Source organism: Sphaerodactylus townsendi, linkage group LG03, assembly GCF_021028975.2.
Source record: "Sphaerodactylus townsendi isolate TG3544 linkage group LG03, MPM_Stown_v2.3, whole genome shotgun sequence".
Lineage (NCBI taxonomy): Eukaryota > Metazoa > Chordata > Lepidosauria > Squamata > Sphaerodactylidae > Sphaerodactylus > Sphaerodactylus townsendi.
This window is the reverse complement of record NC_059427.1, coordinates 60,701,518-60,722,208: the sequence shown is the minus strand read 5'-3', so window position 1 is coordinate 60,722,208 and position 20,691 is coordinate 60,701,518. Positions and strand designations below refer to the sequence as shown.

The 20,691-nt window shown below is 43.8% G+C and overlaps 1 protein-coding gene across 1 annotated transcript in view; it reads left to right on the top strand.

Annotated features, from left to right (window-relative positions):
* Positions 1-20,691, top strand: part of SYN2 (synapsin II) — a 238,323-nt gene that overhangs the window by 196,952 nt on the left and 20,680 nt on the right. Inside the window, exons 9-10 of the mRNA XM_048487637.1 lie at positions 1,134-1,236; positions 8,191-8,340. Coding sequence (XP_048343594.1) covers positions 1,134-1,236; positions 8,191-8,340 — 253 coding nt within the window. The remainder of the gene's footprint in view (positions 1-1,133; positions 1,237-8,190; positions 8,341-20,691) is intronic.

Genomic DNA, 20,691 nt, shown 5'->3' with positions numbered 1-20,691 from the left:
TTCTTCTTCTTCTTCTTCTTCTTCTTCTTCTTCTTCTTCTTCTTATTATTATTATTATTATTATTATTATTATTATTATTATTATTATTATTATTATTATTATTATATAGATCGCCCACCCCCAAAGGGCTCTGGGTGGTGTACAGTAAAACCAGTCAACACAAAGCAAACATAAAATAATTCAATCCAATAAATACATTAAAATCCAATAACAGTTCCATAAAAAACAATTTAGCGGCGTCTGAGAAATCCCTCTGAGGGAGAGGACCAGCAATATGCCGGTTAGATAGTACATGGGGACTGTAAGGAGGGCGGACAATCAGCGGCCAGCCTCCCCAAAAACCCAGTGGAACAGCTCAGTTTTACAGGCCCTGCGGAACTCACCAAGATCCCTCATGGCCCTAACAGCTGGAGGAAGAGCGTTCTACCAGGCAGATCTGATAGAATCTAGAAAGATCCCACTGAGTCCAGATGTCATTTGACAGAGTTCCCCCAGGAAGGGGCCAATATTGAAAAAGCTCTTGTCCATTTGAGAAAAGTTGAGCCACCTGTGGGCTGGGCACTACCAGCAGATCACATGATGGAGAACAGAGCATTTAGGGAGAGGCAGTCCCATAGCTATGAAGGTCCCAGTCCATTTAGGGCTTTAAAGGTAAGAACCAGCGCCTTGAACTTTATTTGGAAACCAAAAGGCAACCAGTGCAACTGCTTAAGTACAGGCTGATAATAGTTATAATAATGCATGATCTGACAGCTTTTCAGTTATGATTTGTATGATTTCAGGAGCGCATTAGTAATAACTCGTACAACATGTATCAAAGCTCTGAATATGAATGAACATGTTGAACCCCCCCCCCCCCAAGGCTTACTTGCCCTTTTTACATGACTCTTGTTGTGCAAATGTTCTGTGAGGGCTTTGCAAAGCTTCATAAAGCAATACTTCAAATTCACAGCTGACCATTATACATTATAAACCGGCAACTGTTCAGACAATGTTTTCACATGAATTTTTGAAATGTGAGTGAAAAGAATGTAACTGTGGAATACAGTCCTGAGCATAAGCTGCATGGCTTAATCTGTATTATGACAAGATGATGCTTTTAGACCAATGGGAGCTTCACTTCACATTCCAGGTACAAGCTCTGGATTGACAGCTGTTCTGAGATGTTTGGCGGTTTGGACATATGTGCTGTCAAAGCAGTTCATGGCAAGGATGGGAAGGATTACATTTTTGAGGTATGATGTATATCTATACTGCCAGCACTTTTTTGTTAAGGTAATAGGGAAAGTCTCAGTGCCTGAAGTTTCTGTTTGGCTTTTGTATATATGTGTGATTCAGTGCATAAAGTCCATTTTGGAACACATTTAAATAATCAAGCAAAGCCACATCTCCCAGAAAATGACACTGCTTGTATGAAAGCCCAGCTGTATCATGAAGTGGTCAAATTTTGTTTCTGAGTATGTATTCTCAAGCTAAGAATCAAAATACTGACATCATATTTTCCTAATATTTCTGCCTTCCTTCCTGAATGAGCTCACCATTATTGCTTTGATATAAAATGTATAGGCAGCTGTCAAAGGCCTATCCAGGCCTTTGGGCTTGTAGCAATGCCAAGCCCTGGGTTCTGAACCAGTTCTCAAAAACACAAAGCAATTTTTTTATGTTTTTAGTTAAAAGAAAGGTTGTAAAATAACATAAATATAATAAGGTACATACACAGACACTCAATAAAACAATAAAGTACACTTACTAAAAGAAATACTGGCTAAAAGTCTAATAGAAATCTTCAGTGCATAGGCGGAGTTCTTCAGACAAAGTATCTTCAATTCTCTTGTTTTAATGTGGAGTGCAGCTGCTCACGAGAGAATGGCTGCCCCAGGAAGCACTTGCTTTCTGGTTAGTGCTTCCTGTTTTTTAAAGACCCTCCCTGCGAAGCTACACAGCATGGGAAATTCCTGGCCTGTTAGTTAGCCTGTCAGCTCCCCACTTTCTAATTTCAACTCTACCATTCATCCACTGTTACCAATTGAAATAATACACTGCCTACGGGTGCCTATGTAGCTTATAAATATAAAATCTATACGACATTTTGAAAAGATGTTTTGGCATCTTGTGTTCCCACAGCGGGAGAACACAAGTGTTGTCAAACAGAATGGATCTTTTCCCCAGCCTGCTACATGGAACTCTTGTCAGTTTCACAATTGCACCTGCCATTTTGTGAGCTGCAGCAGATTCTCCGTGAAGATTCCCCATGGGGTTTCCTCTGCTTGCAGCTCATCCATGTGCAATTTAGCTGTAAAAAGTAGGTGAATAACGCTTGTTGTGCTTGCACATGTCATTTTTCCTTTTTTTTGGTTTTGTTTTGAGGGGGATACCTGTGAAGCTGTAGCAACACAAATGAGCACATGTTGCAGCTCCTCAAATGGTGTCACCATAGCTTCGCAGACATCTCCCCTGAAACAAAAACAAAAAAAGGAAAAATCCCAGTGCATGGGATCATTAGGCACAACAAACTTTATTCACCTCTTTTTTTTTTACAGTGAAATTGTGTGCAGATGAGCTGCAAGTGGAGGAAATCTCCATGGAGAATCTTCACAGAGAATCTGCTGCAGCACACAAAATGGTGGGTAAAAAGTCTTGGTGGGAGTAATAAAGGTGTTTTCCGCATGGCATAATTACACCGGGGTACAACCGGGATCGTAAATTCGGGTCAATGTTATCCCGGCTCCTCCCTTTGCACGGTTGCGTGTTTCCATGTAGAAATCAAGTTAAGACTGGGATGAAATACTCACATTTCTTTCTCATGAGCATGGTTCCCAAGCACAGCCTCTCGAGCACATGGTATGCACAAAGAGGGGAACGGGGAAATTTTGGACCCGCACACCCCATTAACCAAGGAGGAATGTTGCCGGGCCCTGCCATGAGCAGGAAACGTGCTGGGGGGACATGTCAGGAAGGGCAGGCTGCAACAGTCGGTGGGAGACAAGAACGTGATGTCAGAAAGGGACGCCAGGGAAGCAATGTTGTAAAAGCAAAGAAACACTCTGTGTATTTTGAAGAATATACTGGGGGTACTTACATCAAGATGTTGGTGCACAGGGAGAGGACCATGACATCAGAAGGGGAGACCAGAGAGGTGGGTGCAGGAGCAGGGAGAGCAGGCGGCAAGGCAGGAAAACTAAACTGGCCCAGCTCAAGCAGTGTTTGCATGGCAGTGGGATCAGCACAGGATATGTGAAAAGAACAGCCAATTTGGTGATTTTTGAAAACCCTGGGATAAGGGAAATGTTGCGGGGCACCCCCGAGTTGGACCGGGAACTGTGTGAAAATCTTGCACAAACTGGGATAAGTCACTGCCCCCTCCCAGGATATTTGGACCATGCAGAAAATGCCAAAGTGTTTCCCACCTGCTTGTGTTCACTCAGCAGGCAGGAAACGTCTTCATTCCAAGTGTGTGTGTGTGTGGGGGGGGGGGGGTATCACCCAGGTTCTGAGAAATAAAATGGGCTGAAGTTGTTTTGGGGAAGAGAGCTGTGTGAAGTGAAAAATCAACCTCAGAAGAACCAGTCATAAACCCCCTGTAGTGTGTAGATTCACTGAAGATCATTGCCTGCATCTCTTTTGGGTTGTGTCTAATTATGCTAAAGCACACTTTACAATGGAAGGGAAATGGTAATCTTCATTTATTCTATTTCTCAAACCATGAGAATAATTCTATGGAGCAAGGGTAGGCAACAATGTGACTCATGATGACCAGCAGCTCCTGAGAACATTTTTCTCAGCATAGGGCAGGGGTAGGGAACCTGCGGCTCTCCAGATGTTCAGGAACTACAATTCCCATCAGCCCCTACCAGCATGGCCAATTGGCCATGCTGACAGAGGCTGATGGGAATTGTAGTTCCTGAACATCTGGAGAGCCGCAGGTTCCCTACCCCTGGCATAGGGGGTCAATTATCTGCCCAAGCAACTGAGCCAAGTCCTTTTTGCCAGTACACTATCATCTTTACAGACAGACATTGTTTTCTTTCTTTTCTCCCCTTGCTTTTTTCACACCTATCCCTGTTATAGAGGTGAATGGTGATCAACATCCTTTCACATCATTCTTAAGAATACACTTTCAAGGATAACTGAAGAAAACTCTTTAACTTTTAAAGTTTCAGCTGTTCCTTCAGGGAAATATTTTATGAGAGCAGTGAACATGTAAATAATATCTTAAAAGGGTACAAAAGGGAAGATGTCCTTCTCTGTCCAAATGATGATAATTTTGGGAACCATTAAACTGCCAGCGGTCCTGTTATATAATCCTAGTACTATTATCTGGCATCAAAGCTTTTGTTGCCATGGATAAATCACTGTCGCTGTAGGGTAGATTTGGCAAAAACACTTATTCCAAGCTGCTAAAAAAATCTTTCTTATTTGTCCAGCATAAACTCCATTGTAAAAAAAAAATGGTTTTGTTTTTTTTGTAACTAAGTTAAATAAAATAATATTTTTCATGTGCACATGAGAATTATTTTAGTATTTGGTGTTTTGGGGCGTCTTAATCTGATTTTATGGATTTTAGTAGCTAAGACACAGCAGCACCATTGATAGCAAAATAGGAAGGTCCATTCTAGACAACTGTATCTCCACTGAAACACTGTTGCAGACCATTGTTCTTCTATTTTGTAGGTTTATATGAACATAGTTACTAAAGTTGCAGTCAGATTGGAATCATTCTGAGTCTTGTCTCAGGCCCATATATTTTCTTTCTACTCATATTTTATATCAGGCAAATGTGCAGCAACAAATGGATTCGTTTGGTGTATATGGCTGGATCCAACTAAATTTTTAAATGGCAGAACGGAACTTTTCTGCCTCCTCCCTCCTACTGCATCCTGCTGATCTCCACAAAATACTGCTCCTCTGGAATAGGAGAAACTGAGAATTGATATGAGAGGGAAGTCAGCAGAAGGAAAGGGAACTGGTGGAACTGCAGAAAAGGGAGCCTAGGATAACAACAGTTCCCCCCCCCCCCAACACACACACACATGAGCATCCAGCCAGTGAGGAGGTCTATGCAGCTGCCTGGTCCTTCCCCTACCCCCATATGGAGGAGAGCCAGAGCCTCCCTTCCCCACTCTCCCAACCCTTTCTCACCAGCATTGCCCCTTGCCCAGGAGAGACAGAAAGAGAAAGAAGAAGAAGAGTTTGGGTTTATATCCCCCTTTCTCTCCTGCAGGAGACTCAAAGGTGCTTACAATCTCCTTTCCCTTCCACCCTCACAACAAACACCCTGTGAGGTACGTGGGGCTGAGAGAGCTCCGAGAAGCTGTGACTAGCCCAAGGTCACCCAGCTGGAGTGTGTGGGAGTGTACAGGCTAATCTGAATTCCCCAGATAAGCCTCCACAGCTCAGGCGGCAAATCGGAGAATCAAACCCTGTTCCTCCAGATTAGATACACAAGCTCTTAACCTCCTACGCCACTGAGAGAGACAAAGAGAGACAGAAAAAAGGGGGAGAGAGACAGAAAAAAAGGGGGAGAGAGGGGGAGAGAAACGAAGAAGAAACAGGGAAAAGAGGGAGAGAGAGGGAGAGACAGAAAATAGGTTGCTTGCCTCACAAGAAGGTAGAACGGGCAGGCAGGCTTCAGAGAGGCTATAGCCATGGTGGCGAACCTTTGGCACTCCAGATGTGTTATGGACTACAATTCCCATCATGCTGGCAGGGGCTGATGGGAATTGTAGTCCAAAACATCCAGAGTGCCAAAGGTTCGCCACCACTGGGCTATAGCACCATGCTTACCCACCCACCGCCCCATGGACCAGGCAGGCAGGCAGGCTCCAGAGGTGCCATCGTGCTGTGCTCACCTGCCTGCCACTCCAATGGATTAAGCAGGCAGGCTCCAGAAGGGCCGTCAAACAGGCAGGCTCTGGAGGGGCTGTCACTCCACACTGGCCTACCTCCTGCCATGACTGACTAGGGCAGGGGTAGGGAACCTGCGGCTCTCCAGATGTTCAGGAACTACAATTCCCATCAGCCTCTGTCAGCATGGCCAATTGGCCATGCTGGTAGGGGCTGATGGGAATTGTAGTTCCTGAACATCTGGAGAGCCGCAGGTTCCCTACCCCTGGACTAGGGCCTGCTCAGCTTGCATTCTCTGACAGCACATTCTGCCCAACCTGGCTTGTCTTTCTGACCTGCAGTGGGGACGGGGCAGCCAATAGTACAGTATTGCAGGTGGGGTTTTTCAGTCCAGGGAGTGCTTCATATTTGCATTCCCTGCAGGGCGTGATTCAACCACACCCTTGCATAGCAAATTCCACCTAAACACTTACCGATTGGTTCCCCACCTGGGGACATGACAATTTACACCCTGCTAAAACATTTCCTTCTCTCTGGACACAGTGTGTAACAGACTTCCCTCTGTGAAGATGCCAGCCACAGATGCAGGCGAAACGTTAGGAATAAGATCCACCAGACCACGGTCACACAGCCTGGAAAACCCACCACAACCAACCAGTTGTTAAATTATTTGAATTCCACCACCAGAATTGTTACATTATTTGTTAAATTATTGTTAAATTATTTGAATCCCACCTCTTTGTGGCAAGGGATGGGACTTACCTGCCCAGCCTCCCCCTGCCTGGCATCGCTTACTCAGGGCTGGCTGAGCAGGTGCTCCCTCCTTTAGGGGGCCAGAGTAGACAAGGCATGGTGCAAAGCCAGTGCATTTTTCCAGGGCCATTTATTCCTGACAGAGTATCTTGCTTTACATGGCTTGTTCATAAGTTAAACAGAGATAAAAACTCAACATTCACATGTGGCATAAAGAAGAACACAGTTAAAAGGAGGCTAGCAGTGGCGCACTGCCCGCGGGGACATGAGGTATCACATGTCCCCAGACGCATGCCATTTGGTCATGTGGGGGGTATCCGGCACCAGCTGGGTTTTTGTGGCTGGCCTCCTATGGCACAGCGACCCGGCTGATGCCCGGCAGCTCCCTCTGTGCAAGGCTACCACTCGCTGGCCAAGCTGGCTCCTGCCCTCCCCCACCTCCCTGTCAGCAGGGAGGCTGGGGAGGGCAGGACTTGGCCTGCGGCCACGGCTCAACACCAAGTAGCTCAGGGGGGCACCTAAGGCTGGCTCCTGCCCTCCTCAGCCTCCTTGCTGACAGGGAGCCAGCCTGGGGTCAAGGCACCTGCCTGAGGCACCCTCCTGAGCCGTCCACCACTAAGCCCTGCTGGACTGGGAGCCTGCCACGGGCCTGCCGGATGCCCCTCGGTCCGACCCTGCCATGCCCAGCCCTGCCAATCTGTCCAGGACTACTGCCACCATCCTTCGCCAGCTAAGGTAAGTGGGACACAGGGGATGCCAGACCGTGGGGGGGCACCAGGTGGTGGTGGGGCCCCAGACACCGTTTTCCACCGGTACGCCTCTGGAGGCTAATAGTCTAATCTAGTCAGCCACTCTGCTCTCATGCCTATCTTTTATGCTAATTATATCATGCTGTAGGCTGTTTGAAATTCAGAGTGAACAGAGTAAGCTGAAACAGAATAAACACTTGACTTAAATAAGCAATTAAAAGATCCCATTTTGCCCAGTCCCTTGTAGGAAGGTAATACTTTGTCACGAGAAGGCCTGCATCACATCATGCCCTCTTTTCTATAGGTTTGCTGCCTTGCATTACCTGATAAGCGCTAAAGCACAAAAAAAAGAAGCATGGTAAGCTTTGTGAGCAGATTAATGCAGGAGGGTATAATAATAAACACATGGATTGGTTACATGACAGATATCCAACAACATCATTTGCACAGTTGGTACACAGCCAATCCATATATACTGTAAAGCAAACAGGAACTAGAACTAGAACTTTTACCATGTTTAATGTGCATAGTGGCAAAAGCAATGTAAAATCTGTATGATTCCACATTAGCTGATGTTCATTCTGCAGCCAGTATTTTAGTAGTTGGTGCCTTTAAAACGCAGTGCTTCCCATAATTCACCTGGCCTTTCTAGACAACAAAAACTGAGATGAAAAGGGTAAATTTTAAAATTAGCTTCTTAAGAAATGCTGGGCACTTTCCTTTATTATTTAATTATTTACTGTCTTATTCATACCTCTGGGTGCGTAACAATATTGTCCTGTGACACAACAGAAAAAATAATGGGGAAAGTTTCTCTGCCTGATTATATTTGGTTTCTTTTAGGTTATGGACTCCTCATTGCCTTTGATCGGTGAGCATCAGGTTGAAGACAGACAGCTTATAACCGAGCTTGTTGTAAGCAAAATGAATGAAATATTTTCTAAAACACCAGTACCATCTTCTCAGAAACCAACTGCCACTCAGCAGCCCCAGGTAAGGAATGTGAATGATTATCTGTATATGCATACACAGAGAACAGCAGTTGTTAGATACCATTAATTTTTTAAAGAACTTCTCTTGCTATGTTGTAACAGCCTGGATTGTGACTGTGTGTTGCATTCCAATTAATTAGCAGAGTAAATAATAGAGCAGAGGTGCAAGTGAGTTGTTTTGTAGAACTATACTGTATAACAAAATTAAGTTACACTAAATATAGGAACAGCAAACTCTATCTATGCAAGTGCTTGGTCTGGGTGAAGTCTATCTGTGCCTGTGTGCCTGCCTCTCCTCCTTTGCTGGAAGAAGACAGAGAGATCTTTCCAGAAGCTCATGTGATTCTAGACCTGTGACCTCAGCTGTTAACTCTTGCTTGATTGAATGCAGGCATTTGTAAAATCCTAACATTGAGAGATGTAATTTTTTTTCAGCTTATTCTAAAAAATGTTATGAAAAGTTTAAAATATAAAGTTTGAAAAATATGAAAATACTATGCACATTGAGGAGACATTGTGCTGTTGTTAGCGCAAAGGGAAAGTAAAAAATGGATTGCAAATTATGTAATTCTTTGGTACAGAATTCAAAGGTCCCAGGTTGGATCCAACGAACCCTGGAAAGAGAGACCTGTCAGAATATATCTGACTCCATAAAGTTTCCTGTGACCACCAAAAACTGCTGCAGAAGGCTTGGAGATCCTCCAGAATAAAATCAGATACTGCAAAGGGAGCTATAGCAAAAAAAGGGGGATATTACAAATTTCACACATCCTTCTGCTCATGCTCTTAATCTATTTATAGAAGAGCACAAGAGAGGAAAGGTTCATTTTTACATCTCTCCAAATACTTGTGTCTCACCTTTTCCCCAGGGCCCCTGACCTTTAGAAGCAGCTTTTTCTAGATAAGTTGGGCTCATTCCGCACATGCAGAATAATGCACTTTCAAACTGCTTTCAGTGCTCTTTGAAGCTGTGCGGAATAGCAAAATCCACTTGCAAACAGTTGTGAAAGTGGTTTGAAAACGCATTATTTTGCATGTGCGGAAGGGGCCTTGGAAAGAAATGTGTGTTCTTTGAACACGTTCCATTCCCAGTTCTTTGACTTAAACTTTTGTTTAAACTATTCAGTCAGAATTTAATGGAAGTATGTTTTCAACTTTTCACAGAGCTGTGTTATTTAAAGTACATAATGAAATGTGTGTGCGTGTGTTGTGGTGGTGCTGGAGTAATGCTACAACTGTAAGGAACTAGTAAAGTCCAGGTCAAAAGTAACTGTCCAATTTCTTTATTGAGCTGGCATTCTAAGTTGATCACAAGCAATGTGGGAACTGACCTCCCAACAGCCTCTTTTATGGGCTCCCCACCAGTTCCCGCCAAAGTTAGTTAAACACCTGTAGTTCCCATCCAAAAACCACATTGAAACAGTTTCACACAGACAGGCAGGAGAAACAGAAGATACAGATACTAGAAACTGCAGATACTGGAAACACTCCCCATTCTGGGCGTCCCGCCAACCTTGTCAGATGAAAACCTTCCAGGGCTAAGCAGCAACCTTACAACAACAGGCTTGCACCCAGACAAGATTGCTGCTTTCAAATTCTAAAGTAATGTAGTTATATTTTCTACTCTGTTCCCTAAGTAACTCTCAGGGGCTTTTAAAAGAGTCTTCATATCTCAGGCTGTTTCCGCATGGGCGGAATACAGCGTCCCTGGGGAGGGGTTCACATGGCCACCGCCGCTGCATTGCAGCAGCGGCAGCCTTGCAACCCCCGAGTGGCGCGAAGCCACTGTTTCCGAACCTCGCTTCCTGGGCGAGGTTTTTCGAAAACAGCAGCTTCCAAATGCTGCCGTGTGAGTGGCAGCAGCTGGAAGGCACCATTCCCCCCCTTTCCCGAATGCCTTACCGTCCCTCCAACCTTCCGGCACGTTGCCCAGGCCAGGGGACACGCCCCCCCCCGCCCTGTGACTCCAGAGCTGTTGCACAGCGCAGGGGGGCGTGTCCCCTGGCCTGGACGATGCGCCGGAAGGTCAGAGAAACATTAAGGCGTTCGGGCGACAGCACAGCCTCCACGCAGGCTACGCTGTCTTCCCCACCCCTACTGGGACCATTTGTGCGAACGGTCCTGGGGGTGTGTGTCGGCATCATATACGCCGACGCACCCCCTGAGCTTGGCCATGCGGAAATGGCCTCAGGTTATATAGCCATGTCAGATTTTACTTTATTTAAAACATTTACATAACAGCACATTTCCTGGCTTCAAGACAGTTTACATCAAATGCAGTAACACTCCGTAAATCCAAATGACAATAAAGCTCTATGACAATCCCACAGAAATTTAACAGCCAGGTAGTATTATTTTAAAACAACCACCTCATCAAATAAGCCTCTAAAAGCTAGCCAAATAGTATATTTATTATTATGTTTATGTGGTGATGCATAGAGGACGGAGCCCCAGAAGGTCTCCCATCAAAGCACTGGCCAGATTTCTATGTGCTTAAGTTCAGCAAAGTTGTTGCACCAGGTGCTAACCAGCCATATTGGGATATAACCCCTGCAGAAAGCCATAAGATCCTAATCTCCTGAGGAAGGTCATTGTACAGCCACAAGGGAATTGTAATAAATCTTCTCTTCATATCTGCTAATTATATTGACATCAAAAAGTTTGTGAAGTTATTCTGAATTTTATACAACTGAGAAATGATTGTTCATATAACAATCCCCTTCGGGGATCGGGCGGTATACAAATTAAATAAATAAATAAATAAATAATAATAATAATAGAAGCCAGGTAACAAAAGAATGTCCCAGCAATGAGATGATGTTTCTAACATAAACACAAGAGCTATTTCTATGTTTATTGACCCCAAGCAGCTAAACAATTTGAAAATAAGTTTGTGGTGCACCTCAAATGGGCCTGTTCTTAGATCATTATGACAAATTTTTGTTTAAATACATATCTTCCCTGAGCAAAAAAATTGCTGTGCCACAACAGAAGTTAGTGGCGAAGCTCCAATATTATACTAAAGCCACTTGAAATAAAAGCACTATATTCCAATCCCAGAACTACATTCAGTGGAAAAACAGTGACTAAACAACATTATAAAGAGACCAGAAAATAGTAGCCACATGGGCTAATATGTATACACACTGCTTTGCTATCAAAACATTTTCTCATCTAGAACAGAACACAATTTGTTATCATGTGTAAATTTCTGGTTCTTATTTATATAATATGTATAATTTCAAGCGCAAAACATGTCAAAATAATAGTTTGCATACAGGTATTACTAGAAATAAAGATAATCTGAAATACCAGGGTTTTCATTTTGATGAGGACAGATTCATTATTCCATTTTTGCCATAATGATGTTTTTCAACAGACTTTTTGTTAGATTTGACAGTACCGGGGCAAGGGGAGGGGTTGACTTTACAGATACAAAGTAGTAAATTTTGAATTGTCCTAAGTCTGAAGAGAAATGTTCTCTCAAAAAAGAAACAGGTATTGTTTTCTAAACTGAAACCATATGCTTGCACAATCAGTGAAAAAACAAGATGGGGATTGTTAGTCTTAACTTATTTTGTTAATACAACTTTCCAGAGCAAGGATTGCTGCTATAGATTTCAGAACAACTCTCCCCTGAAACTGTTCCACATTGTCAACTGCCCCCCCCCCCTCCCTGAACATGTATGGTGGCAATAGTATTTCCTTGCATAGAAAATTCTATGCTCCTCCAGGCTATCCGGCACTGATGGTCCCATTATCACTTCCTAACATCTCTAAGCTAAAAGGACTGAGTAGCAGGTGATATAAAAGCCCACTGTGTGATACTCTGGAGAGTTCCTGCCTTCACAGAAAACATTACTGACCTTGATAGACCAATGGTCTGACCTGGCATAAGGCAGCTTCATGAATTCATGCCCATTGGTAGTGAAGTCTGCATTTTAATTGCTCACTGAATAAAGAAGTTCTTCTTTTCATCAGTCCTCAAACTGTTACCCATCTGTAACCATTTTCTCTACCCCTGTAAAATTCTATTAACCTTTCCCATATCCTCTCATAGTCATTTTTTTTCTAAATTGAACAGCCCTAGCTCATCGGAAAGGTGTTCCAATTATCCTTTAATCATTTTTGTTACCATCTTTTGCAGTGTTTCATGTTCATAATACTTCTGTATGACAGCATTACAATATATTATATTTTCAGTCCCTTTCCTGATAGTACCTGCATGAAGTTTCCCCTTTCACTGCTGCTGCACACTGAGTCTGTGTTTTCATTGAACTGACCACTATAGCTCTTAGATGGCTTTGCCTTTCAGTCTTTACTGGTTTAGACCTTATTGGCATATATTTAAAACTAGGATTTTTTAAAATGTTCCAGTGTGCATCTTCTTGCTTGTAAATACACTTAATTTAATTTGTCACGCTGTTGCCCCTCCAGTTACAAGAGATTTCCCTGGAGCTCTTTACAAACCACCTTAGTTCTATTGAAGAGCCTTTGTTGAGAGACCTTATCAAAAGATTTGGACATTCAAGTCTAAATTATTTATTATGGAGTAGTTCACAACATCAATGTAACTACCTGCAGTACTTTAATATCAACAGCAAAAACTCTGCCTCTATAAGCATTCCAAGTGCACAAAGAACAAACAGAACTTCTGTGAGGAATGTATAAAGGTTCAAGAAGGTTTTTATGAGCACATGGAAATCGTTCGTATTTGATCTGTTGCAGATTTATTTATAGAAATGTAAATGTTCTCTATTCGAAACTAAGAGTAGTTTACAATAAAAAGTAAATATAATTTATACTCAAAAAAAGATATTAGTAAAATAATGCAAAACCATTATCCCATCAGTAATAAAACAAGAAATATTGACAATTATAAAAGTACCATAAACCAGCATAAGCACATCACAAAAACGATACAAAGTAGCAGAAATAGCATATAAGTAATCTCAAAAAGTCAAGGTAGATAAAAGGCAAAAACAAAACAAAAACAGATGGAATGAAATTTTAGGACATTCCAAAGAAAAATTGCCAACATTAACATGTGTGACTCTCAAGGTACAAAATTTGTATCTATTAGACACTAATAGAGCATAGCTATCAATAATAGTATATTTTAGATGAATGATCTAAAATTATGTAGGTTCCTGAATGTCTTGTGATGGACTGAAGCAACAACATATGAAATAAGCAAATAAAATTTGGCCCATTAGCTGAGGGTTGTTTGGAAAAGAAAACTTGTCCTCTTCCACTGGTAACAAGAAGCCAACTATAGAGCAGGAGTTCTAAACCTTGCTTCCCAAGCATGTGTATCTGCAATGGCACAGTTATGTTATTTCTTAAGGTTGCAGCACCATCTTCTGGCAGTTACTGGAAATCAGTTATTTTGTTCTTAAAGACAATACTGAGTCTTGTAGGATAGATAACCATCAAAAATAGTTCAGCCAAAATGAAATTAAAACTATATGCTTGTCTACACTTCCTATTATACAACTCTTGATTACATGGTTTAGCCCATCATTCTGCTGTCACAAAATCCTTCTTTTCAGGGCTGTCCTCAACCCTTCTTTGCAGGGCTGATGTAACCTAAGTCCATGAAGGTCTAAACAGCGATTCAGTAAACTGAAGTGTTTATACCTAATTGATACCCTGACTTTCAGCACTGATGTCACCATATATGCAGTATTTATTATGTGATGGGCACCAGAAATTAAGATTTTGCCCTGAGAAACAGTTTGTCAGTACCGCATTATCTTGTGAGACCTTAGTACTTCCAGTTGTTCTTTCAGAATTGTTTAGTGCACCAACCCCATGAGCTATTGTATGGAGACCTTTGAATCCTAGTGTCAGTACAAAAAGACCTAACTGGGCTTGATGCTACAACAAATACAGCTGTTTCCCCCCTCCCTTTTTGCATCTCAAGGACCTTTACCTCACTTTACATATTTCCCCTTTGCCTTTATCTGACCTTGTCATGTCATGTTCCTGTCCTTTGACTGATAAGAATCTTGGAACTGACTGAAAAGTTACTGTCCTTTTAGAGAAGCATAACTGTTGCTGTTGCTGATAATATAGCAAAAAAAAAAAATTAAATGCCAGAAACAATAATTTATGAACAAAAATTGCCTTTCCCCACAATGTCCTCTATACCTCTTCACATGAGATTAGTGTGAACTGCCATTTCTTTTTTGCCATTTACCCTTTTTGCGGTTTTGCCAAATGATTCAGGAGTGAGGTTAAAGCGGCACCTGCCACATTCTTCAGCCTAGGCTAGCCATTCATGAACTAGAAGTTCCAAGGGTTGCTTTGTGTGAGGCCATACCCCCAGATTTTGCATGCACCCCCCCTTCACAAACACAGGGCCAAGGGGAGTGGCTATATTCATCCGGGAGTCTATCCCCTTCAGGGCTCCCCTACTCCAAAGATCACCAGTATTGAGTATACAGTCTTAATGTGGGAGGCTAGGGAGAAGTTGACTGTCTTACTGGTGTACCAATCGCCTAGTGCACCAGCAGACAGCATTAAGGTTCCCCACTGAAGTTTTGGGGGACTTCAGTGTCCATGTGAACTCTGCCTCGTGTTCAGTAGCTGCAAATCTAGTGTCATCCATGGCAACGCTAGGCTTCTCCTTGATCAACTCTGGCCCCACACATGAAGCAGGTCACACTTTGGATTTGGTCTTTGGTTTAGGTGTAGACTTGGTCTTATCCTCTGTTCAAAGAGTGCCATGGCCTGACCATGGAAGTAAGGAAGTGGAAGTACTGGAAGTAGGGGTGGGTAGCATGGTGGCCAAGTTTGCAGATGATACCAAATTATGTAGGGTGGTGAGAACCACAAAAGATTGCGAAGAGCTCCAAGCGGACCTTGATAAATTAGGTGAGTGGGCTAAGAAATGGCAAATGCAGTTCAATGTAGCAAAATGTAAAGTGATGCACATAGGGGCAAAAAATCCAAACTTCACATACACGCTACAGGGGTCAGTGCTATCAGTCACAGACCAGGAAAGGGATTTAGGCGTCTTAGTTGATAGTTCCATGGGAATGTCAACTCAATGCATGGCAGCTGTAAAAAAGGCAAACTCTATGCTGGGGATAATTAGGAAAGGAATTGAGAATAAAACTGCAAAGATTGTCATGCCCTTATGTAAAGCAGTGGTGCGACCGCACTTGGAGTACTGTGTCCAGTTCTGGTCGCCGCATCTCAAAAAGGATATTGAGGAGATAGAAAAAGTGCAGAGAAGGGCAACAAGGATGATTGAGGGACTGGAGCACCTTCCCTATGAGGAGAGGCTGCAGCGTTTGGGACTCTTTGGATTTGGAGAGGAGGCGGGCTGAGGGGGGATATGATTGAAGTCTACAAAATTATGCATGGGGTAGAAAATGTTGACAGAGAGAAATTTTTCTCTCTTTCTCACAATACTAGAACCAGGGGGCATTCATTGAAAATGCTGGGGGGAAGAATTAGGACGAATAAAAGGAAACACTTCTTCATGCAACGTGTGATTGGTGTTTGGAATATGCTGCCACAGGAGGTGGTGATGGCCACTAACCTGGATAGCTTTAGAAGGGGCTTGGACAGATTTATGGAGGAGAAGTCGATTTATGGCTACCAATCTTGATCCTCCTTGATCTGAGATTGCAAATGCCTTAACAGACCAGGTGATCGGGAGCAACAGCCGCAGAAGGCCATTGCGTTCACATCCTACATGTGAGCTCCCAAAGGCACTTGGTGGGCCACTGCGAGTAGCAGAGAGCTGGACTAGATGGACTTTGGTCTGATCCAGCTGGCTTGTTCTTATGTTCTTATGACCATTTTTCCCTGAAAGTTCAGGTGGATTTGTTGCACCAAACCTGTCTAGGTGACAGGCCTATTTTTCTCCACCAATGAAGACTTATGAATCCGATTGGTTTCCTGAGTGCTCTGCGGGAACCTGAACTCATTGGCACCCTCAATGACCAGATTAGGGACTGGAATTACATATTCTCAGATTCTATTGAGGTGATTGCTCCTCAGCGCCCTCTGTGCCCCCATTCATGGTTGACTCCTTGGTACACTGAGGAGCTGTGCCGCATGAAAAGGGAACTCAGGCAGCTTGAGCGAGTGTGGAGGAAGTCTCACGACGAAGCTATGCAATCATTTTATAGGACATTTATGAAGGCCTATGAGATGGCGACGAAGAGGGCAAAGCAGGATTATTTCTCGTCCTCTCTCGCATCCACAAGTTCTCGCCCATCTCAATTGTTTTGAATTATTCAGTCCTTGTCCTTGTTACAAGAGGGCTCCAAAAATCCCCAGTTGGCCAATAGCTGTGAGGCTTTCATGAGCTTTTTTGAGGATAAAGTCATGTTGCTCCACCTTGACCTTCTGACCACTTTTGAGACAATTAGTGAACTGGAGACTCCATGGCCATTTTCAAGTCCCATGTTGGACCAGTTTTCCTTGCTTACCGAATCTGATGTGGACAGGGTCCTAGCTGCTGTTAGACCTACTACTTGCGCTCTTGATCCGTGCCCTCCCTGGCTCATCAAGTTCTGCCAGGGGGGATTATGGTGCCATCTGTTGAGTATCATCAATCACTCCCTTGAGCAAGGAGTGTTTCTGGATGGGTTGAAGAAAGTGGTGGTCCACCCACTCTTAAAAAGACCATCATTAGATCCTACTATCTGGCCAATTACTGGCCCATCTTGAACTTATCGTTCTTGGGGAAGGTAATTGAAAGAGTGGTGTTGGAGCAGCTTCAGGGCTTCCTGGAGGATACATCAGCACTTGATCCCTTCCAGTCTGGCTTCCATGCTAGGCATGGGACAGAGACCGTCCTTACCACCATCACAGATACACTCCATGTCCAGCTTGACCAGGGCAGATCAGTGCTGCTGGTATTATTAGATCTTGCTGCAGCATTTGATATGGTCAGTTACAACCTTTTGACCCACCACCTGGCTGTCTCAGGGGTCCAGAGTCAGCAAGTGAGGTGCAAGGATTGGGTCTCCCAGCAGTGCCCGCTGCTATTTAACATCTATATGTGACCCCTTGCTCAGCTGGTATGGAGTTTTGGGCTGATCTTTCATCAGTATGCAGATGACACTCAGCTCATTCTGTTGATAGAAGGCAGGCCGGTCACTGCCCTTGCAGCTCTCCAGCATTGTTTGAAGGCGGTTGCTGGTTGGTTGACACGAAAAAGGCTAAAACTAAATCCATCGTAGACGGAGGTCCTGTGGATGGGTCACGAAGTGAGAGCTTCGGATTTTCAGGCACCGTTGCTAGAGGGGGTTGCCCTGTCGGTGACTCCCTCTGTCTGAAGCCAGGGGATCTACCTGGAGTCATCTCTTTCTATGGAGACCTAGGTGACGTTCTTTCATCTATGCCAAGCTCAGCACCTGGCTCCTTATCTTTCTCAGACTGACTGAGCCACGGTGATCCATGCTACGGTCACCTCCAGGTTAGACTACTGTAACTCACTCAAGGTACAAGGTAGCCTTTATTGGCATACAAAACATTTGTAACTCACTCTACACAGGCCTTCCCTTGCGGCTGATCTGTAAATTGAAGCTAGTATAGCATGCAGCGATGCGGCTTCTCACAGGGGTCTGTGTATGAGATCATATCTCCCCCATGCTGCGTCATCTGCGCTGGCTCCCAGTTAAATACCGAATCATCTTCAAGGTGTTGGTGACCTTTAAGGTGATCTGCGGCCTGGGGCCCTCATATCTTCAGGACCGTCTCTTCCCCAATGTTCCCACTTGGCCCCTGTAATGTGCAGGGGCCAATTTGCTGATGGTCTCTGGCCCCTCTATGATGCAGCTGGCCTCCACCTGGCCCAGGGCCTTCAGTACCTTGGCCCCAGCTTGGTGGAACACTTTCTATCTAAGCCCTACAGAATCTTGAGCAATTCCACAGGGCCTATAAAACAGAGTTGTTCCACCAGGCCTTTGAGGGAGACAGCTGCTGATGGGTGCCATCCCCTACACTTACATGATCTATGTATTTTACTGCTTCGGGACACAGAGCTATTCGCCACCTGATGGCTATGTTAGATTATGTGGTGGATTGGTTTTAATGCTTGATAATGTTTTATGATGTTTTTAACTGGAATGTTATATTGTACACCACCCAGAGCCCTTCAAGGGTGGGCGATTTAGCAAATCCAAATTATAAACAAACAAACAAACCTTTCTGAGACTGGAATGCTAAGCATAAGAATTCTGACACAGTGTGGGGGCTCAGCCACAAAATGGCTGTCACACGAGGCAGAGTCAACCACAAAACAGCTACTGCAGTTTACCTTCAATCACACAGGGAAGATCTTTGTGTTGTGATGGCAGCTACTGAAAAATCAATAATTTAAAAACGCTGCATAGCCAATCAGAACCTTTGTTGGCTAGAAGCCCCACCTCACTCCATGCACTTTTTAGAAACATCTGGCAGATGCCAGTAAAGGTGTTGTAGGTGCTATGGCTCCCATGGGTACCTCATTGGGAATCCCTGGTCTAGTCCATTGGAGGAGGCATCATGCCTTAATGGCAGAACATCTGCTTGGCATGCAAAGATCCCAGGTTTAATCCCTAGCATCTCCAAGTGTATGGACTAGGGAGGGGCGTACCGCCCAGGGGAACATATGGGGTCAAATGTCCCAGGTGTCAATCCCCCGCTCAGACAATAAAACGCTTGTAGGTTTTCAAGGATTTAATTGAAGACATATGAGGGACAGAAGAAGACAGTTCTGGCAAAAAGGCACCAAGCAGTTGATAATAGGGACAGCATAATCCCCACCCCCACATGGAAACAGAGAGAGTCAGAACTGTTCAGCCTGGAGGCCCTTCCCAGCTGCAGAACTCCAAGGCCAGAGCCAGTAGATAGTGACGCACCTGCAAAAGTGAAAGCACTCCCAGACATTTCCCCTTCCCAATAATAGCATCCTGACACCTGGGCTGCAGCCATTTAGTCACATGGGGGGCGGAAAATTTAGTCACATTTAGTCACATTTAGTCACATGGGGGGCGGAAAATCGCCCCCACACCACTCTTCCTTCCTCTTGGGTCCATACACAAGACCTGGTGTAAAAAAAAGTTATTTGGTCGTGGTGGGGAAGGACAGCCATCCATATGGGGGCAGTGTGGGGGCTCAGATTTTGCACCAGGTTACATTTTCCCTAGATATGCCTCTGGGACCAGGTAGCAAATGATGTGAAAGATTTCTACATCAGACTTTTGAGAGCTGCTGAAAATCAGAGTAGATAATGCCTTGACAGTGTATGAGGCACTGTATAGGAGCATGTTGCCACAGGAATGCCAGTTAGCAAAGCATACCAGCAGATGGGGCACTCATGACACAACAGCAAGATAAACACTTTAGTTCTCTTCCTTGACTTTTATGGCAGCTGGACTTTATGAATATTGAAAATGCATTTGAACTAGAAGATGGTTAATCCCTCTAATATATTTGGAATAAAGAATGCCAGTCTTCTAAAAAAGTATTTTATTCTTGCACAGTCTCTGAAATACGTATGCAATCTTTCAGTTTCCAGTACCAGGAGCTTCCCACAGAAAAAGACACAAAACTATTTGGGTTCTTCCACTTAAAAAGAAACTGCTAAATGAAAATATATCTAAAGAATACAGAGGGCACCAAATTAAATAAATACACAAAAGGTTTGAAGTTAAGGAAGGAACTCCTTTTCACAATGCAGAGAAGAACCGTGAGCATCTATTCTCCACAGACCAAAGGCCAACAGTTTAAATGGATGAACAGAAACCTTCCTCAAAGTCAGGAGGCCATTAGAAAGGTTGTTCAGGATTTTTCTAAGGAGTTCCACCTGCTGTTTAAACCTCTGGAAAATATTAATCCTGTTGTAGCCAGACAAAGGAGACCTTCTGCTTTTATCTTGTGTAACTATATCTGGAGATACCAGGGCCTCTCAGGCTCTTTCCACTGTGTTTGAATTACTCCATAGTAATTTTATGTCAGTGTAAGTCCCCTTCCACACATGCAGAATAATGCACTTTCAATCCACTTTCACAATTGTTTGCAAGTGGATTTTGCTATTCTGCACAGCTGCAAAGTGCATTGAAAGTGAATTCAAAATGCATTATTCTGCATGTGCAGAAGGGGCCTAACTGAAGCATAATCCTAGGCTTGGCTTGTCCCATTGCCAAAGAATCTTACTCCTACTGCTTTTGCACTTGATCAGTGTGGCCCTGAAAGGATGTTGTGCAGTTCAAATGGTAATTCTTCCTGATGTCTCCCTCTGAGAACACAGGTGTTGGCACCTTCCACTGAATCCTACGAGCACTTCCTTAGCAGTGCTTATAGAACCAGGCATTGTCACTGCTAATATTGGGCAGCTTCTGTC